This window comes from Artemia sp. Qi Xiang Cuo, chromosome 3, assembly GCF_049724085.1.
Source record: "Artemia sp. Qi Xiang Cuo chromosome 3, ASM4972408v1, whole genome shotgun sequence".
NCBI classification, from domain to species: domain Eukaryota; kingdom Metazoa; phylum Arthropoda; class Branchiopoda; order Anostraca; family Artemiidae; genus Artemia; species Artemia sp. Qi Xiang Cuo.
Genome location: NC_142796.1, coordinates 7,776,004 through 7,798,427, shown reverse-complemented (window position 1 = coordinate 7,798,427; position 22,424 = coordinate 7,776,004). Strand labels below are relative to the sequence as shown.

Genomic DNA, 22,424 nt, shown 5'->3' with positions numbered 1-22,424 from the left:
TCTCTCTCTCTCTCTCTCAAAAAAAAAAAAAAAAAATAGCCTGCTCCTTGCATGATGCAGGAAACATCCTTACCAAACTCCGGGGGAACGCACACCCTGATCAAACTCCATTCCTACCCCTGGGTACGCATACCATACTTTTGGACACAAAGTTCTATCTAATGAGGAGTGGATAAACACAATACCTGTTCTTTCCATGTCCAATCAGCGCCTGGTTCCTTATGCTTTTTTGACTTCTTTTTCTTGTCTAATTCATCTCCACTTCCAGCCCTTGAAAAAAAAAAGTCTTAGAACGTTATATAGGTGTCAGAAACATATTTTAAGCCTCTTTCTTTTCTTCCATTAGCTTTATTCTTCGATTTCGTAATAATTTAATATCTGTACTTTACCAGTAAGTTAGCAAAAATATGGTTACATATTGTATATACCCATATTGTAATGTATGTGTTACAAAAATAGTGGTACATATATGGGCCCGTAGAGAACCAAAGTACGAACAAAATTAGATACAGAGGAGAAGATCAAACAGTTCGTTTCCCCATCCAATGTTTCCCCAGTTTTTGCATAATTTACTTCTTGTTGCGTTTTTAGGATTAATTAAATAAAAAAAAAATTTTTTTTTTTAACTGTAAGTAAAAAACGACGTTAAAACTTAAAACAAAAAGAAATTATTCCGTATATGAAAGGGGCTGTCCCCTCCTAAGCGCTTCGCTCTTTACGCTAATGTTTGACTTTCTCACAACTCTATTTTTTTTTAAGCAATAAAAAACTTTAGCGTAAAGAGCGAGGCGTTGAGGAGGTGACAGCCCCTTTCATATACGGAATAATTTCTGTTCGTTTTAAGTTTTAACGTCGTTCCTTACTTTCAGTTAAAAAAACTTGTTTTTTTTTTATTTAATTAATCCTAAAAACCCAACAAGAAATAAATTATACAAAAACTGGGGAAATATTTGGAGTGTGCACGTGTAACGGTAACGTTTACATGTAACGGTATAATGTTGATTTTTGTTTGCGCAAATGCAACTTTACTTAAAAGGAAATATAGGTACTGTTGCGCTTAATGGTACACACGAAAGAAGTTAAGTTTGGTTAATGCTAATGCAATAAAATAAAATACGATGAACATATAATAGTTTGGAGATAAATTTGGGCTATATATTTGCACATTAGGAGGTGGGAGTAAAGCATAGCATATATTAAACACGTAACCTAACCTAGGTACCTCCCCCTAAACCCCAAAAAACAACAGTTTAAATATTGTAAATTCAATGAGAAACCACACTCTTCGATAACAATTACCCGCTTTACGGGTCTCCATGACCGCATTCTTTCGATAGTCTATAGCTCTGTGTACCATTAAGCGCAACTATACCGATATTCTCAGGTATAAAAGATGGCTCGAAACCGCTATAAGAGATACAAGAGACTATCTTTGGGCTGGAAGACTATCTCTGGCATCAATATACAAAATAAAATTTTGGACTGTGCTAACAAAGACAATACAGAAATTACAGAAATGTGTGTTCCTTTGCAAGCCTGATAAATCTTCCTAAGTATTCATACAAAAACCTCATCACTCACCATACTTGCCAGCCATCTTCCATCAAACCTACAATCCCCATACACTTCCATTCGCAAATTGCTCAATTCTCTCACATTCACATTGCATGACCCACACTCTCATCCATATATCCACAGAGATGGCAAAATTAAGGGTAGGGCCATCCTACCTTTGCCTCCTCCCTGAATATTGCCCATTTGCCAAGTGGTAAACTATTCGCCATCAATTCAATAATATACTTTAACCCCTCCTTTCCTAAATTTTATCTTAAAAATACTCCTTAACCCCATGTCTCCCTTACACCACGTAGAGATGCAGGAAATCAGAAAGACTTCTTTCATATAAAAGCTACATTTGCTGTTCTTACTTTTCGATTCATCGATAAGTAAAAATGCCTTATAGGCTACTCTTTGAATCTTAAGGGTCTAGTTTATAATATAATTAAATTTTCCAAGACATCCACCTCTCCGCGGAGAAATAATTTATCTTCATTCTACAGTCTTCTAACCATCTTTGCCGAAAACCCGCATTGTTCATGGACTCCTCCTGAAGGTAACTCTATTTTCCTCCATTGCCTCGATTAAGATATGGTAATCTATGTTTTAATTAGTCACGAATCTAATGTATTGTTCGGCAGTTTCCTTTTGATTAACAAGGTACATAACCAGGGTAAATAAATATTTAAGTAAGTATGACGGCACCACGCCTTCAAGGTCCAAACCGGCCGTGCTGATCTCCATTTCGTGGCCCTTCAGTCAGGAAGTGTAATGGGAGGTTCGGGGCCAGTCATCCTGTGTTTTCGCACACCCTTCCTGCTTATCTTCACCAGATTTCTCCAGGTACCCATTTAGAGCTGGGTCAACTGTGACTGAGCTTACAGAGTCACACCACTGACCCCTGTTCCAAACCAAATAACCGGCAAGGCCAGGAATCGAAAACGTGCCCCTCGGAAAAACATTTCTCAACCCAGCGTGCCAACCACTTAGCCGGGACGGCTCTCAGTGTTAATCAGTGGGGTAAAGGAATATTCTTTTTGGCCATCCATATGGGGTCAAGTGAAAAGGATGTCTTCCCCAAATGGAAAAGGAAAAGTCATAAGGAAGGTTTTAAAAAAAGATGGAACTTCATGAGAGGGGATAAAGAGTGATTGAAAATATTAGGGTGGAAGAGGAGCTTGCGCAGCTTTGATGGCCTTCTGGTGGCTCTGTATTGCAGTGAACCGCTAGTAGTAGCAGTATAAATCAACAGAATTTCTTTTGTATAAAGAACAAACGTTAAGAACGTTAATAGAGGAGAAGGATTCTGGACCCAGAAACAATTTCTAACTTTTTTTTTCTTACCCTCGTTATTTAATTTTTTATTTATAGTTGTCTTTTTCTGTTGTCTGAACGAATTTGAATCTCCAACCGTGTCCTAAGAAACACCTCAATCAAGTTCTTCTTAAAAAAGAGGAAGTAACATGCATATGTGGGTGCAGGACGTATGTGGATATTTTGATTTCGAATGTCTAACCGAAAAAAAGTAGCAGAAACTTAGAACACATACGAAACAAGATAAATGATAAGAAGATCCCAAAATCATAGAATATACAGATGCGGAGATACTGTGTCTCAATGTCCTCCTTTTAATTATATACCCTCTTTAATGATTAATGGAAACCCCCAGCTTCTAAACACCACAGCTTCTAAAGACGAAACACCCCAGCTTCTAAAGACGCTTGTTAAACTATACGGTATTAGTTTAGCGTCATTTGGCCCCGCCTCTCTTTTCCCCTCTGTCATAAATTAGCGGCCAGAAATTTCGTGCATTTCGTATGTTCTCGCAGGATTTCCTGTTGTTAGTGCTCTATCAATCCTTGCTTGACGTTGAGCTCCTAGCACAAGATTAGAACCACCGAGAGGTTTGAACTCAGATACTTCATTGCGAAATTCCATGTATTTCAATATATGCTACGTTGCTTAATCTACAAATTTCGACGTAACATCTTAAATTAGAAATCATTTTCTCAGACCACACTCCCTTTCTATGACGAACGAAATGGGGAAGAATGGACTTATCCCTATTTGAACATTTATTTGTTAATTTACAAAAAATATGGAACAATAGTACAATAGTTGTAAAGCCCCTTTAATAGGAAAGGATTAGAGGGTTTAAGGCCTGGGCTTTGGAGGGATACTAAGATAAAATCTTTAGTATTGTCATTTTTCACTTTTACGATAAATTTAGTTATATTACCAAACCTTGATAGAGACTGATAGGTATATTTGATCATCGATAGTCAAAGATCACACTTCATTACTTCCGACAGAAATCTATCGATAAATCAACTACATCAACCACCTACCGACAAGGCTAATATTTCTCATAAAAAAAAAAAAAAAAAAAGAAAAAAAAAAAAAAAAAAACTGATTTAGAGTAGTTTCTGTATCAAAATAAGATTTTTTTCTGGTTCGATTCTATATTACAAAAACAATTTTTTTTAATATGGGAGTTAAAAAACCACAGAAGAGATTAGCCCGAAAACCTTACATACAGAGAATGCAAAATTAATATAATCATTTTTCTCTGATTTTAAAACATAATTACGAAATTATTATAAAAAAATTACGAAACACAAATTAAAAACTTTCCTCAAAGGAAATGTCTCTATGTCTGGCTTGTTTCCTTATAGCAAAAGAAGTTCTTATTGAAGCAAGTTAGTACTGCAATATTAAATTCTTTTCAAAGTCAATACATGTCAACTAGCAATAGTAGTAAGTCTTTATGCGAGACGAAGCCCGCGGAGGCAAAACCCCTCTCTTCTTTCAGAAACTTTATTTGATAATGTGAATAGCAAGTACCAAGAAATTCGGAAAAATTTAAGATCTCTGGAGGGGAGTCACCAGTGCCTCACCAGCCCCTAACACGGAGGGTTGACACTGTTATTTGTATATAGTGCTTAAAGTCAGACATATTCACTTACAACGAGGGGGATGGGTGCCAAAATTCGAAAAGTAACATGAAACCTGGATAATTACGTGCGAAATATAGGCAAAGACGGGGAGAATCTTGAGATTCAGAGGACAAGAGGTAGAAGATGCCTCCCCATATATACAAATCGGGTCATAGCATTAACACTGAGACATTAGATACCTCTTACCTATCACTTGGATTCTGTCTGAAATGCTGCAGAGCAAACTGAAGCAGAGAATGTTTTCCATCATCAGGTGACACTGGAGAACTCGAAGAGTCCTGGGGAGATTCAGCAGTAGGTGACTCCCCACCACGCCAGTTTGAGACCTCTTTTTCCATCTAGAAGGATATTTAATTACTACTTGATGTCACGACTATATTTGACCTTAGAAATAAAGTGTTTTTTTTTTCAGCAAAACATGGTACGAACAATTTCTTTTTTTTAAAACAAGGTTGAACTTTACTTTAAAAAAAAATAGTTTACATGAGTCCTTAGCTGTTTTCCGCTTTCTCACTCTCGAACACAGCAACGTGATAGGAGGTGGTTAGGGAGCCGAAGCAGTGGCAGATGAAGGATCGGTGAGGGGGGTACTTTTTAGCTCAACCGATTCGTATAAATCTAAGTAAAAACAACGCATCTTCAAACTGCACCCACGGAAAGGCGCGTGTCACTCCTTTGGTAGCTGAAATATTCGTTAGATGTAAGCAAAAATGCTCTCCATTAAACTGAATTAATCCCATGAGCATTCGTGTTAGAAAAAAAAATCCAACAAGCCAATTTCAAGACAGCGTACTTACTAGCAGATCGTGTTTATGAACATGAAGGTGATGACGATCGGTTTCGGCAACTCAAAAGGGGTTATGCTTTATATTATAGCGGAAAAACTGAAAATGATATTTCGGCTCTTTTTTACACATTTTTCTGCTATTAATGTTCAGTGATTTGTACAGTGAAGTTTTTTTCAGCATGTATAGAACAAAATGCTGATATCAAATGACCTGTTTTCCAACTATTTCTGTGAGCTAGAAAAGAGTATATAATTTATTTTTGAGAAAAGAAATCCCCAGAAACTCTTAAATTTCTTTAGAGCCAAATACATGACGAAAAAAGGGATCTGACAAAATATACGGAGTTGGCTAATTGTGAAGGCTGGGCTGTTTTTTATTTCATATACAACACAGGCCAATGTGAAGTATCAGAATGTAATATAATATATATATATATATATATATATATATATATATATATATATATATATATATATATATATATATATATATATATATATATATATATATATATATATATATATATATATATATATATATTTATATATAAGAATATCCAGTAAAGCCTTTTGGGTCATCACAACTGAGATGTTTAATTTTCTACGTACTTTGAGATTCATTCCAAATGCATAGATACATGCCATGATGGGGGGAGGGGGGAATATCAGGTTTAACGTACAGTCATCAATTTCGGAAAAAAATATATAATACTATTGATAAATATAAAAAGAAATATGTCTAAAGGCATTCATACCGACATGCATTTAGGCAGGCTGAAAAAGGGATCATTTGTGGCCCAGCCCGGGTCTTTATTCCAGGAGAAATCACCCAGTTTGACCCCCCTCCCCCCAAAAAAAATTTTTGTTCGAACCGTACAAAAGTAGGAAAAATGCATGCAAACAAATTTTTGTTGCATTTTGCAGTTTGTTTTAGGGTAAAGCCTCCTAACAAAATACCCCCCCCCCTCTCCCGAACAAAAATCCTTAATATGCCCTATCTCTGCATTCTCGACCATAAGACCAATTGGGGGCGGTATATGATGATGTTTCTTTTTTGTTTCAGCTTATTATTGAATAAATCTATCTATCCATATCTATCTCATACTGTCCATGTAGCCTACCTGGTATATTTTTTTTTTGTAGCTACCCCTTTCCTGGAATTACATACCTGCAAGCAGAGTACTCTCCTAGTGAAATTTTTCAAATAGATTTATATTTTCTAAATTATTAGTCAAAGCTCAGACAAGGGCACAGTACGTAAATAATAGATTATCTTTATACAGTTATCTTAATAATTATATTATCTTTATACAGTGGACAAGGGTAAGTGAGGTACCGTTTTATATAATCAAGTTTTACGTTTTACGGGTGCAAAATAGGGAAACTTTGGATAAAAATTGGCCACTTTTGACCTTTTTTACCATTTATGACCTTTGCTCCACCTCATTAAAGTTCGGTGTGTTGCCCTTTGTCATAGGATTACAATTTAGCACACACAAAATTCAAACCGTTATAAAAAAAAGAGTAGAAAACGGGTATAATACTACAAATAAGGCAATGGAAAAACTTCTTATAATAAAGGTCCGAACATTTCCGCTTCACGTCCGGAATGTCAACGGGAAAAAATTAGCTAAATTAAACAGGAAAAACCTAGTTTTTCCTGTTTTTGCTTGCATTGGTGAACATTTTTCATATTGAAAATTCGGTACTATCCCATTATGTGGGCCTCTTTAAAAAGTCAAGTTTGGTTGATGCTAATGAAATAAAATAGGATGAATATATAATAGTTTAGAAACAAATTTGGGCTATATATTTGCACATTAGGGGGTGGGGGATAAAGCATTGCATTAAATACGCAACCTAACCTAACCTAGGTACCTATTTTCCCATCTAAACTAAAAAAAAACACAGTTTAATATCGTATACGCAATGAAAACCTTGATATCATTGCCTGCTCTATAACAGTTAAGACGTGAAAAACGGGTTTTATCATTGCCTAGTCTACAGTGATTAGGCCCAGAGGCCCGCAAAATGGGATTGTACCGAAAATTCTTAATATGTGGGTTTTTTTGTTTTTCTTTTCCTTTTCTTATATATTCTGTTTAGTTTAGTAGTTTTTTTTTTCGTTGAAAGGTTTCCGGACGTGAAGCCGAAATATTCGGACCTTTATTATTATTAAAAGTTTTTTTTTCTGCTGTCATATTTGGAATATTGTGCCTGTTTTCTATATTATATATTTTTTTTTATTCGCGATTGGAAAGGCACTGTGGTCCAGGAAGTGATTGACTAGTTATTATGAATATTCTAATATAATGCAGTTTAGAATGAGAACAACCAACAGCTGCATTTTAAAAGCGACTCATAGAAATTCGTTGATGAAAAAAATTATTATAAAATAAAGCTTAAAAAGATCTTTACAATAAAATAATATTACAAAATAATAATAGTTAACAGCAGGCTTCTCCGAATTTCATCTTAATTTTTCTTCCATCACGATTTTGAGAAAAAACAAAAGTAATTAATTCATAATCCGTAAAACTCTAAATAAGCGATCAAAAATTACAAAAGCCTTCAAAAATTTGCATTTACTTAAATAAAATTGTCTGATGCAAAAGTACTAGAGCGAAAAAAGGAATTTTTCAATAGTGCCGCAATTTTTCACGCGCTATGTAACGGATAATATCCATCTTTAATTTGTTAAGCAATTTTTGCCACCACTTCCTTATCTGCTTCGGCTAGTAAAAGAAAATTGAAGCAAAATAAGATTATTCACTTCGTATCATAGGAAGAACTTGGGGAGAGTCATATTCCGTCCAGAATTCCTGACAATTGACCCCCTCCCCAAAAAATGCTATATTCAGTATTCGGTGTCTACGCTGCAGTGAGAGGAAAAATATGTGCTTCATCTACCTCTAGTATCCAAAAATGCACGCAGTAGTGTCAAGCAGTTGTAGCAATATGTAGATCAGTTGTATAGTTAAAAAGGGGTAGAGTCGGGACCCAATGAAGCTTGCCATACACAATCGTAAAAAAAATACCAGAAAAAAAAGTCCAAAACTGAGATTTAAGGGCAGGGAGAAAACGACAAAAGTAAGCCGATTTTTTCACCGTTGAAAAAAGTTTGGAAGAATAGGAAGATATGACTGCGAACCAAGATTAGAGTATTGGAAGCTACAGTGATGACAGTGGTCAAATATAGTTATGAAGCATGGTAACTCCGGAAAACGGAGGAAGATTCGCTAGATGTTTTCCAGAGAAATAGCCTACGGACTTTTTTTGGGTACCCGGCTGACTGATCGTATTTCAAATATTAGGCTATGCAAAAAGTGTGATTCAGCCCCGCTTTCTAGGGCTATAATGAGAGAAAGGTTGAGATAACCAACGCACGTTCTGTGGATGAAGGATGACGGATCGCCAAAGATTGTCCTTTTCAGCCAACCATCTAGGGCTAAACGGAAAGCAGGTCGTTCTCGGTTGGGGTGGGTGGATGTCGTAAAGAAAGTTTTAAGGGAAACGGGAGCTTCCTGGAAGGCTGTAAAAAGGGAGGCTTAGATTAGGATAAAGGAGGAGCGTGCGTAGCTGTGTTAGCCTCTGGCGGCTTGGCACTGTGGTGAGTTGTTATTAGTACTAGTAGTACTGTAGTATTAGTACTGTATGACATTCCAGTTGCAACACATGATCTAAATTCTATGCAAATTGTATACACTGTAAAGGACGTGTGGACTTACAGCATACATCAAGATCCCTTTTGGGATCTTGATGATCCCAAAAAGGAGAGTACACATTATTACAATTAACCAGTCAGTCAAAAATGGCGTAATTTTGACAGTTTGTATAATGACAGTTTATTATCAAAGATAAAAACATAGATTGGAGCCTCAAAAATATTCAGAGTTTTACGACTTTTCTCTTATTTGTCAACTGTGTTCGCGTTTTTCAAACAATGTTTGCGCGTTTTTCGGGGTTTAATTAACTTAACATTCCTAAAATATAGGATACTGCATGCATACATAGATCTAATGTACCATTTTTATCACAACGACAGAAATCAGTACTTTTAATAATTAACTAAGTTTCATAAGGTAATATTAATATTAAATAACTAGGTTATAATCCAAGAAGAATCCGTTTTAGCAACAAAATGTTGTGCTAGACAAAGATTACCTAAACTTTACACCTAATGAAAATACAACATTATGGACAAAATCTGCACCGAAAAATATTTCAATAAGATAGTTGAGTGGATATATTTTTTTTTTTTTTTTTTTTTTTTTTTATCTTAACCATATAATGTCAAGAATTTGATGTTGACGAGGCAGGAGGGGAGCTTTTGGGCTGTGCCCTCTCTTCCAGAAAAAAACTAGAAGCTCATGATTTTTCCCTGTGCTTTACTATATTTTACACGTTATTTACCAAATTTTTGTCTATTTTAAACCAAGAACTCGCCAACAGTAATTGAAAATCCGTAAAACATATGTTGTGATGTGTGTGTATTTAACAGTGTATGTGTTGTGCGTGGATAAAACCATATGCAAGAAAAGAAGAGATACTGTAAAAGAAAGAACTTACAACTTACGGACATCAAGACCTTTTAAAATAAGATTATCCATTTCCGCTATAGAACTAAGACAGATTTAAGGACCCCGGTTGATTTGAGGATTCTTAGTTGCAGCCAGGTTCGTATACATGATTTTTTATTCGGGGAGGGGGGGGGCTAAAAATATTTTTTTCGAGGGGGATGTTTACAGAAGATTTTCTTTCGAGGGGGAGTTTATATTCATTTTTGATACGTTTTTACGAGTCGGAGAACCACCTGGGGGGAGCTCAAACCCCCTCCCCCACCCCGCTGAATACGACCTTGGTTGCAGCTCATCCTTACTACTATTAAGCCAAACCCTCCTTAAATGCAGTAGTTCATTGCACCTAAAATGAAAATATACCACTCTTAATATCTAAAAATCCGCCTAGTTCAAACGCGATCGGACTAGTTCGCCAATTCAGCTGAATTCAGCTAGTTCGGAGCCTATTCGTACAACTGAAATCCCTCCAATTTTGTTTACTAGGGGTAGAGAGGTGACACACATCTCAATCAGAATTCTAATCTACTTAACTAGTAATTTTAACCTAAATTTATGACAGCAACACAACATCTTATTGACCTGAATAATCATAACCTGCAACATTGCAAAGTCTGTTATAAATGCAATAAAGGTGTCAGCCATCCGTCAATTACGTCATTATTTACATCTCGAAACACTTGAAGGCACCATCCTCTGAGACTTAATTTTCTCAGAGTCCTTAAGACTACCCAAGTAATTTTAAATTCGTAAAATTAGGTTATTAAAATCGTAATAGCAATACCAAAACTATTCAAACTGAAATATTCAAAAAATATCATAATTAAAATTGTAGTAGTAGGTTCAGGGGTGGTTTTAAGAGGGAAACAGAGGGGGCACTAGCCCAGGGAGCAGATATATTAAGGGTGCAAAATTTCAAATAACTAATCTAATGGTTACAATCATTTTCTTATTTAGATTTTATTGAAGTAAAATAGTTTGCCAAAATTTTGTTGATAATTGATTTTTTTTTAATTTGGTGTGAAAACCAAAACTTAACTAAATTAAAACTTTAACGAAAATATAAAAAAATGTTAAAATTAAAATCGTAATAGTAGGTTCAGAGGTGGTTTTAAGAGGGAAACAGAGGGGGCACTAGCCCAGGGCACAGATATTTTAAGGGCGAAAAATTTCAAGTAACTAATCTGACGGTAAAATCATTTTCTAATTTAAATGTTATTGAAATAAACTAGTTTAGCAAAATTTTGTTAATAACTGATTTTTTTTTTAAATTGGCGTGGAAATTTTTGGGAGACAGGGGAGGGGGCGCTAATCAAGATTTTGCCCCGGGCGTATAAGAGACCAGAACCGCCACTGAGTAGGCTACTTATTTGGCTTTCTAATTTTACACCTGTGTTCAATAAATCAACCTACTTTTACATTTTTTTTTTTTTTTTTTTTTTTTATTTGTTTCGCAGTTAAATAGTAGACCGTTTTACAACTCTATTTTTCTAATGCAGCACCCACCCTAAAAAAAAGAATTAATAAAAAAAAAATAGAAAAAGAATATTTATTTGTACAAAATCTTTGGATTTTGTACAAATAAATGTTTAAATATGAGTGTCAATTGATAATTAAAAGAAGAAAAAACAAATAAAAGAATTTAAGAAGAAGATTAAATTAAATCAAAGAAGAAGAAAAAAAAAGAAGAAGAAAATTAAAGAAGAAGAAAAAAATCGTAGCAGAGCTTAATACATAAGGAATAACAAAAAATATTCAGACAGCCTTAAGAGTAGAACAAAGATAAAAAAACGTGATAATTAATTCCCTTATTGCCTCCCTTTTATTCTTTCTTATTACTTTCCCTTATTGCCTTAAGACTATAGACCTGTTTCATTAAGATAACATAATTCCTATTCATTCCTTACTGTATTAAATAAAAAAAACAAGTTTTTTTTAACTGAAAGGAAGGAACGACGATAAAACTTAAAACGAACAGAAATTATTCTGTATGTGAAAGGGGCTGTCCCCTCCTCAACGCCTCGCTCTTTACGCAAAAGTTTTTTATTGTTTAACAAAAATAGAGTTGTGAGAAAGCCAATTTTTAGCGTAAAGAGCGGGGCGTTGAGGAGGGGACAGCCCCTTTCATATACGGAATAATTTCTGTTCGTTTTAAGTTTTAATCTCACTCCTTACTTTCAGTTAAAAAAAACTTGTTTTCTTTATATTTAATTTTTAAACGTTTTTTAACTAATACAGGTTTTGATTTTGGCCATCGTACACGAATACTTAAAACAAAATTTGCAGATTCATTTTCCTTTTTTTGGCTAAATGGCTTTCTATAAACTTGTTTAATTTTATTTACGAACGTTTTTATTAATAATAAATATATGTAACTACGAATTAACTTACGTAACTAACTTCTATATTTATCTATTTTTAATACGTATATTAGGGGGTTCGCCCCCTAGTCAATAACTCACTCTTTGCGCTAAAGTTCGAATTTTATTCCAATTCTTTATAAATAACCCCGTAATCACAAAGGCCGTTAATTAGAATAAATAGCTCTTATGACAATATTAAAGAATACTTTAGCGTAAAGAGCGAGGTATTGACAAGGGGCAAACCCTAAAATACACGTAATAATTTCTGTTCGTTTTAATTTTTGATGTTGCTTTGGGCCCCACCGGGTCGATACAATCACCCCTGAAAAAAAAAAAAAAAAAAAAAAAAAAAAAAAAAAAAAAACGCATCAGTGATCTTGCTTCTGGCAAAAAATATAAAATTCCACATTTTTACAGTTAGTAGCATGAAACCTCTACAGTAGGGTTCTATGATACGCTGAATCTGATGGCGTGATTTTCATTAAGGTTCTATGTCTTTTAGGGGGTGTTCCCCTCTTTTTTCGAAAATCGGGCAAATTTTTTCAGGCACGTAACTTTTGATGGGTAGGACTAAACATGATGAAACTTATATATTTGAAATCAGATTCTTTTGATGTAAAATCAAATTTTCAAAAAATGTGAAATCAGATTTTCAAAAATCTGATTCTTTTGATGTATCTATCGGTAGCAAAATTCCGTTTTTTAGAGTTTCGGTTACTATTGAGCCGGGTCGCTCTTCACTTACAGTTCGTTACCACGGACTGTTTGATTAAATAAAGAAAAACGAGTTTTTTCAACTGAAACTAAGTAGCAACATTATAACTTAAAGCGAACACAAATTATTACGGGGGTTTATGAAGGGGGTTTCCTCCTCTTCAACAGCTCAATCTTTACGCTAAAGTGTTTTAGTACTTTTAAAAAAGCTTCTTATTGTTCTAATTAAACGACCCTTGTGTTTCAGTAGTCGTTCTTAAAGAATCGGGACAGAATTTAAACTTTAGCAAAAAGAACGATTTGTTGAGAAGGAGGCAACCCCCTAAATATACGTAATAATTTCTGTTCGTTTTAAGTTTTAATGTTGCTCCTTACTTTAAGTTGAAAAAAGACTTGTTTTTTTCATTGAATTTCTGATCATTTTTAAGTAATCCCAGGAAATCTGACTTCACCTTTACGGAGAAATACCCTCCCTCGGAAATATCCTCTAGACAATTCGATCCCGGTGAAAATTTACCCAGGAGAATTACCCTTAACAACACCACGCGTAAAATTGGGACAGAAAAGAGAAAGCAAGACATATAAAAAGATTTTTGGATAGGAATTCTTGCAAATTCCCCCAGTGTATAATTTCCCCTGAAAAGTCCGACCCCCAGGAAATTTCTCTCCCCATGGAAAATTCCTCCGTGGAAAAACCCCAGCAGAAAATTCGTCCCCCCCACCCTAAAATGTATGCATAGGCTACTTTCCAATCACAAATACTATACGCAAACAATGGGTAAATTGTATAACCTTTTCCCTGGGGTTGTGGGGGGGGGGGTAATGTTATACCAAAAGGCATAGTTATTGGGCCTTTCAACTATGATGAACAAAATGGCTATCTCAAAAATTTTGATCGGATGATTTTGGTGGAAAGGGGGCGAAGGAGGGGGCCTGGCTGCCCTCCAATCTTTTGGGTCACTCAAAAAGTGCACTAGAATTTTAATTTTCGTTTGAATGTGCCCTCTCACAATATTCTGGAAGAAATGGGTCGACACGATCAACCCTGAAAAAAAAAACGCATCCGTGATCTTTCTCCTGCTAAAAAAAAAAATTACTAAATTCCACATTTTTGCAGACAGGATCTTTAAACCTCTACAACAGGTTTTCTGATACGCTGAATCTGATGGTGTGATTTTCATTAAGATTCTATGACTCTTATATGATAATTCCCCCTTTCTTCGAAAATCAAGCAAATTTTCTCAGGCTCGTAGCAGTTAATGGCTAAACTTAATAAAAGTTATATATTTGAAATCAGCACAATAAGCTAATTCTTTATTGGTATTAAAATTCCGTTTTTTAGAGTTTCGGTTACTATGAGCCAGGTCGCTCCTTACTTACAGTTCGTTACCACGAATTGTTTGATACGTTTTATTAAGTAATGATGTTAACTTTTTAAACTAAAGAGGAATAGACAGGCGCTTTTCTTTTTTTTTGTTCAGGAACGATTCATTCCCTGTCAAATCAAACAGTGTGTGGTAACGAACTGTAAGTAAGGAGCGATCCGGCTCAATAGTAACCGAAACTCTAAAAAAGGGATTTTGATACCAATAGACAGATTAAAGAACGGGAGTTTTATGCTGATTGCAAACATATAAGTTTCATTAAGTTTAGTGTTACCGTCAAAGGTTACGAGCCTGAGAAAATTTACCTCATTTTTGAAAGAAGGGGAAAACACCCCTTAAAAGTAATAAAACAACTTAATGAAAATCACACGATCAGATTCAGCGTATTAGAGAACCCTACTGTAGAGGTTTCAAGCTCCTATCTGAAGAAAAAAATTAGAATTTTGAATTTTTTTTTTTTGCCAGAAAAAACATCACGGATGCGTGTTTATTGTTTATTATATTTTTTTTTCAAGGGTGATCGTATCGACCAGTGGTCCTAGAATATCGTGATGGGACACATTCATATGTAAATTTAAAGTTCTAGTGCCCTTTTTAAGTGACCAAAAAAATTAGAAGGCAACTCGGCCCCCTCCCACGACGCCTTTTTTCTCAAAATCGTCCGATCAAAATTTTGAGATAGCTATTTTGTTCAGCATAGATGGAAGGCCCAATAACTATGTCTTTGGATATATCATGACCCCCACAGCCCCTGGGGAAAGGTCTTTAAGTTACAGAATGTGCCCGTTGTTTACTTATAGTATTTGTTATTGGGAAGTATGCATACATTTTTCGGGGAGAAGGATTTTTCGCTGGTAGGATTTTCCTCGGGAATAATTTCCATGGAGAGGGAAGTTTCCAGGGGGAATTTTTCAGGAAAAATTGTATACTGGAGGTATTTGCCAGAATTCCTATACAAAATTATTCTTATGTTTTTGCTTTCTCATTGCCGACTCAACTTCACGCATGGAGATATTTTGGGTGATTGTCCGGTGTAAATTTTCAGCAATGATTGAATTGTCTAGAGAACATATCCTTGGATAGAAGGGATTTTTCCTTGGAGGAGTACCCAGATTTCCTGGCATTATTTAAAAAACGATAAAAAATTAAATAAATAAAAAAAAATTCATCTAAAAGTAAGGAGCAACTTTAAAACTTAAAACGAACAGAAATTATAACGTATATGAAGGAGATTACTCCTCCACAACACCTCGCTCTCACGCTAAAGTTTGTATTCTGTCCCAATTCCTAAAGACCGACTCGTGAAACACTAACTTTGTTTAATTAGAACATTAAGAAGTTTTTTTTTTAAGTACTAAAAAACTTGCCTTGTTTTCCTTATTTTCGTAAACAGGGTGAAACACCCTCTAGAAGTGATAGAATTTTATTGAAAATCAAACCATCAGATTCAGCGTAAATGTATATATATATATATATATATATATATATATATATATATATATATATATATATATATATATATATATATATAATATATATATATATATATATATATATATATATATATATATATATATATATATATATATATATATATATATATATATATATATATATATATATAAGTAACTGATTGGATGAATTGATATGGCTAATCTAACTTAAGGGGGTGTGTCGTAAGCCTTAAATTTCCAAAAAAAAATCCCATAACACCCAACACCCTTTAAATCACCGTAGCCCAATTACTTACTTCAGGCTCCTTTATAGTATCATATAAATCCTCTTCACTGCATTCTATCCATTCTTCTGATTTCACTGTTCTACTATATGGCTTTTGATATTTTGTTTCTCTTTCCGTTTGTACTGTTACGGTTTTGTTATTGTCACCTTTCTCACTCAAACTTTTGGCAAGCTGTTTAAATAATTTCTCTTCACACAATTTTGCTTTTTCTTCAAGAATAGTCAAAGTTCTATCAATATCAATATTGGAGTCAGTGCTCCCATTCCAATCTATCCCTATTTTGTCCAAAGAACTTTCAGAAGAAGAGCGACTAATACCACTGTCATAACTATTTAGTCTTTTCCTTCTAGTTTTCCGTGACTGAATGCTGTCACGTACATTTAGCCTGTCGTAAACATTTCCACCTATCCATTGGCATCGTGCTATAGAATTTATGATTCTCATTAAAACAGACGTGGTTTGAAATTCGACTAAACTTGAATTACATGAGCATGAGCTGTCACAACTTTGGGTTTCACATTCGCTCTCAGTTTTCGTTTCATCGCTTAGATCACTCCACCTGATATCTTCAATGACGGGAAGTTCCACTTTTTTCTGCTCCTTCTTCTTAAACCCGTTGCCAGATTTGTGCTCCGTTTCTATTTCAAATAATGAAATTTGGTCATTAAAAACAACGCGACGCTTCCGTTTCGTACTCATTTCGCTAATATCACAGGGTATATTCTTTGGAATGTTGTACAATCCATCATCAGTGGATGAACAGTTGCTGCTTGTCTCTTCCAATTTCAGCAGATCAGCACTTCCTCTTGACGTATCGAGTATCTCTGTAAACGTCAAGCTTTGAAAAGAGCTAACAGACGGAAGTACTATTGATTGGTCTGAGCTAAAATTTTGCAGATCTTTGTTATCAAAGTTAGGTAACGAATTATATGAATGGTCCTCTTTTTGCAAAGACCAGTTAGTGTCTAGTTCTAAAACGGAAGAAGGCGAATTGCTAGATGAACTTGATCTGCTACTGCTTGCAGTACTTTTATCACCTTCAGAAATCGAAACAATATTTCTCATAGAAGAATCGTAAATTTCGCTTTCAGTATCATTTACATTTGACGTTTTTGACGATGTTTTTGAAGTCGCTTGAGAAGATTCTACACTTACCCTTGAAAACTGCGGCAGACCGGTATTAATTCTATGACAATTACCCCTGTGACAATCTTTTCTCCTTAATGACTCTGATAATAGGTTATATTCCTTATGACTCTTCATATCAGCACAGGATAGAATTTCCACGGCTAGTCTACATAATTCAGTTAAATCATTTTCATCAAAATCGCGCTTTGTTCCTATGGCTTCATAAGTATGGTCCGTCTCATTCTCTGAATCAATATCATCAAAATAGCTATCGATAGCCCTTGAAAAGTTATCATTATCAGATGACCTGCCTGCTTTTTTATTGACACTCTCTTTTTGGTAGTCAAAATCATCATAAAAATCGGTGTCAATTACTTCATCACTTGTCATAAATTGTCTGTAAACCCCATCACTATAACATTTCACTTTATTCGTAGTTTTTAGAGCATATTCCGTCCCAAAAGACATGGTATCTGATATGCTGTGAAAACCACTGTCTCTTTGTCCAGCGCTGTAGTCCTTATCTATCAAAGAAGTATTTTCGTTCGCAACAGGCTGCACAGGAACTCTTTCATATTTTGAAGCAATATTATGATTTAACAGCAAAATATCATCATTGTATTTAATTCCTTCTGAATTATAATCAAGCAAAGATATATTGTCAAACGAAATTCGCTTTGCAGAATACATACAATTATTTTCTAGATTTTCTGCTACGGCGCTTTTTATGCTCGCTTCGTTCAGGGTACCTGACCTGGAATTTACTCCAAGTTGAGTTGATGCCGTTGAGATTTCACCATCATAAAAAAAATTGTTCATATATGTACCAGTATTTACATCTATCCCCTCAGTCTTATAAACACTCAACATTCGCTGTTCTTTGATATCCTTACCATATATCTTTTCAGGATCAATTCTAACAATCACTTCCATAGTCTCCTCTTCTTCTCGGAAATTGGCAGATTTACCTTCGTCCGACTCATTTCCAGAAGTTAGAAGTCCCCAGTCTGTATCAGATTCAGTTATGGCTGCACGACGACGGAGGGTTCTTTCTCTGAGGGTGGAGCTAAGGGCGGCCCAATTTTTTTGGAATGACGTTTGAGATGTAAGATGAGAAGAATCGCAAGTAGAGGGCGATTTTTTCATTTTCCAAGCAATTAATTTAGGTATTTCATCATCACTTAAATCACCTGCAACGTTGCGCTTGCTCGAAATATTTTTAGCAAGCAAGTTCATTTTCAAAATACTGAAATTAAATGGGCAGCTAGCAAACTTCAAAAATAAGTAAATAATACCTCTTTTACATCCTAAGGTCACTGAGAACGAGAGGAGGTTTCGATCGTCATTGCTACCACGGTTTGATATTCTTCACCTCGCTACCCACAGCCAAAAATTTTTCAAAAAACTGTGGCTCTACATTCCTAATTTCACTCAATCAATCTCTTAAGCGATACAAATTCAGGGGCTATGTGGTCAACATTCAGCAAACCCTTAATTATGGGTTTTTCTGCAACATATTTTAGTCCCTTTATCACCAGTACAAGAAATCAAATTTGCAAGAACTGTTGCATCACAATACACCCTTTCAATTCAAGCAGTGGAAGCACAGACGTGTAAAAGTGGACTAGAATCTGACAGATTTGATATGCCTCAAACGGTTATTAAAAGTGTTCAAAAACCATGCTACAATTCTCATGGTGGGTTATGATTTTTTCTTTCGTGGCAAGGTAACGGCCAGCAGCTGGCAGAGAACAATAAAAAAACAGATGGTTAAAGTCGACACTACTAACCTAATGATAGCGAGAGCAGTTATTGCTGACTAACTAACTCAAACAAAGTATTCATTATGAAGGTTATGATGCACAAATTAAGCAATGTCAAAATAAATACCGGCGAATTTCCAGTTTTTTTGTAATATTTGTAGATATCATAACTTTCAAGGACATAAAATAACAGCTTACACTATAGCAACAACTTTTATAGCACTATAATATTGCAATTTAGAAATAGTTTGCCAGAAACTTTGAGGGGTCATGAACTTCTCGCAACATGTTGTACACCTCGGAGTGCAAGTGTGCCACGCAGATCCGCTAAACGGGGCAATTTCTTCTTGCATCCCTGCAACGCTTGGAACAGTTACAAGTGGTACACTTTCGCCAGGCTTGGAACGCGCCACAAGGTGTACGGGGTTTCTTAAAGTCGGCACTCCCTTCGACTTGAATGTTTTAATATCCTGTGTATCCCGAAGCAAGAATTCAGAAATTATACAGCACTAAGGGTTGAATTCCATCCAGGCCGGTATTCCGAGATAATGCTACCGATTGAGGCTAGCCTCCACCAACTATTTTCCGGACAATAAATTTACATAAGTTGGCCAATTTCAGCCTAACTTATCTTAGGTTTTTTTTTTGTAATATTGTGGAAAATAAGATTTCGGAAAAACGCTAAGGGAAGAGCGAACCCGTGGCTATTCTGTGCCAGCACTTTTCCTAATGTATATAATGTGCAAATACGTTTCATGATGTTCCCTAGTGGGACTTTTCTTTTCTTTTCCCTTTGTTATATTCCGTTTTAATTCCATGTGAATTTTCGGGCAATAAAATTACTTACTATATCTTTATAGATAATTTAAATCTATAGATAGATAAGTGTAAACACTCAATCTACCGGGTGTATCCCATTTGAGCGCTTTCCCATTTGAGCGCCATGGCGCGCAAATGGGAAATTCCCATTTGCGCGCCGTATTTTAATTAGTTCAGTTGTGTCCCATTTGAGCGCCAGATAATATTTTGAATTTAAAAATCAATAATGTTATATATAATTTATCCAAGGTAATTCTAAAACGAAAAATAAACGGTAGATCAACCACATCACACACATAAATTGAATTATTAAGGGGAATTAAATTTAAACTCAAATAATTCATAAACTTGTCTAATACAACTTGAAATCTAATTTAAGCAAAACTACTTATATTATGTTTAAGCCGCTTGGGGTCAAGTTAAAACAGAAGATGCATATGAAGAGGGTAAAAGAGTAATTGTCAGTCCTAGAGACAGAGAAAAAGAGAAACAAGGATGAATTTCAAATTGAAATCCTTCGACAAAAAAATGAACATGGCCTATATTGGACCAGAAACATAACCCTAAGGAAACCCATTGAGGGTATATGCACATAAGGTTATATATATTCTTCACAAGCTTAACAAACGTTTAGCTTCTTAACTCTCAGTACAGAGTTATTTCACAACCATTGACCCAATAAAATCCTCAGTTTTGTTCGTTGTCTTCGTGGCAATAAATATTTCTACAGGTCAATGTGGCAGCAAACCACGCTTCATCCACCGCAAAATCACAATTTTGGGTTTGGCGCTCAAATGGTACTCCGTGGCGCTCAAATGGGAACAAAATTCCATGGCGCTCAAATGGAACAAAATTCCGTGGCGCTCAAATGGGAAAGCGCTCAAATGGGACCACCCCAATCTACCTATTGGGGTAGGCATATCCTGCACAAATAGTCAAACAAACATCCATGTCAACACACTATGGCAAATGACAGCACCTTTTGCACCATCTGGTCTGATATATTACATCTGAAGCCAAACACGGCTTAAAGGTAGCTACGAACGAAGTTCTGAGCAACATCAAACCGTTCGTGGTAACGAACTGTAAGTAAGGAGCGACCCGGCTCAATGGTAACCGGAATTCTAAAAAACGGAATTTTGATACCAATAGATACATCAAAAGAATCAGATTTTAATGTTGATTTCAAATATATAAGTTTCATCAAGTTTAGTTCTACCCATCAAAAGTTACGCGCCCGATAACATTTGGCTGATTTTAGAAAAGAGGGGGAAAGACCCCTAAAATTATAGAACCTTAATGAAAATCACACCATCATATTCAGCGTATAAGAGAACCCTACTGTAGAGGTTTCAAGCACCTATCTACAAAAATGTGGAATTTTGCATTTTTTGCCAGAAGAAAGATCACGGATGCGTGTTTATTTTTTTTTATATATTTTTTTTTTCCAGGGGTGATCGTATCGACCCAGTGGTCCTAGAATATCGTGGAAGGGCTCATTGGAACGGAAATTAAAAGTAGTGCCCTTTTTAAGTGACCAAAGAAATGGAGGGCAACTAGGCCCCCTCCCACACTAATTTTTTCCCAAAGTCACCTGATCAAAATTTTGAGATAGCCATTTTGTTCAGCATGATCGAAAATATGATAACTATGTCTTTTATGACTTAATCCCCCGAAGTCCCCAGAGGGAGGGCTGAAAGTTATGAACTTTACCCAATGTTAACATATAGCATTGGTTATTGGAAGTATACAGACGTTTTCAGGAGGGATTTTTTCTGGTAGGTGGGGGGGGGGGGCGGGGTTATATGGGAGGATCTTTCCATGAAGGAAGTTTTCATGGGGAAAGGGACATTGCTATGAAGGGGGCGCCGGATTTCCCATCATTATTATAGAAGAAGATCAGAAATTAAATAAAAAAAACAACAAGTTTTTCTACTAAAAGTAAGGAGCAACATCAAAACTTAAAACGAACAGAAAATATTACGTATATGATTGGGTTTATCCCTTAGTCAATACCTCGCTCTTTAAGCTAAAGATTATTTAGTACTTTCATAGGAGCTATTTATTCTAATTAGCGGCCTTTGTGATTAAAAGGTTATTTTTACAGAATTGGAACAAAATCGAACTTTAGCGTAAAGAGCGAGGTATTGATTAGGGGCGAACCCCCTAATATATGTATTAAAATATATGAATATAGAAGTTTGTTAAGTAAGTTAATTCGTAAGTTACGTATATTTATTACTAATAAAAACGTTCGTAAATAGAATTAAACAAGTTTCGAGAAAGCCATTTCAACTAAATAAAAGCAAAATTAATTTGTAAATTTTGTTTTAATTATTCATGTACGGTGAGCCAAAATCAAAACCTGCATTAATTCAAAAACGTTCAAAAATTAAATAAAAATAACAACTTTTTTTAACTGAAAGTAAGGAACGACGTTAAAACTTAAAATGAACCGAAATTATTCCGTATATTAAAGGGGCTATCCCCTCCTCAACGCCTCGTTCTTAACGCTAAAGTTTGACTTTCTCACAACTCTATTTTTTTAAACAATAAAAAACTTTAGCGTAAAGAGCGAGGCGTTGAGGAGGGGATAGCCCCTTTCATATACGGAATAATTTCTGTTCGTTCTA

The 22,424-nt window shown here is 35.2% G+C and overlaps 1 protein-coding gene across 1 annotated transcript in view; it reads right to left on the bottom strand.

The window, feature by feature from the left end:
• The window catches only part of LOC148953711 (unconventional myosin-XV-like), a 548,203-nt gene that overhangs the window by 60,035 nt on the left and 465,744 nt on the right, over positions 1-22,424 (bottom strand). The window contains exons 44-45 of the mRNA XM_089108456.1: positions 4,701-4,852; positions 186-270 (exon numbers count right to left, since the gene is read on the bottom strand). Of these exons, the coding sequence (XP_088964582.1) occupies positions 186-270; positions 4,701-4,852 (237 nt within the window). The remainder of the gene's footprint in view (positions 1-185; positions 271-4,700; positions 4,853-22,424) is intronic.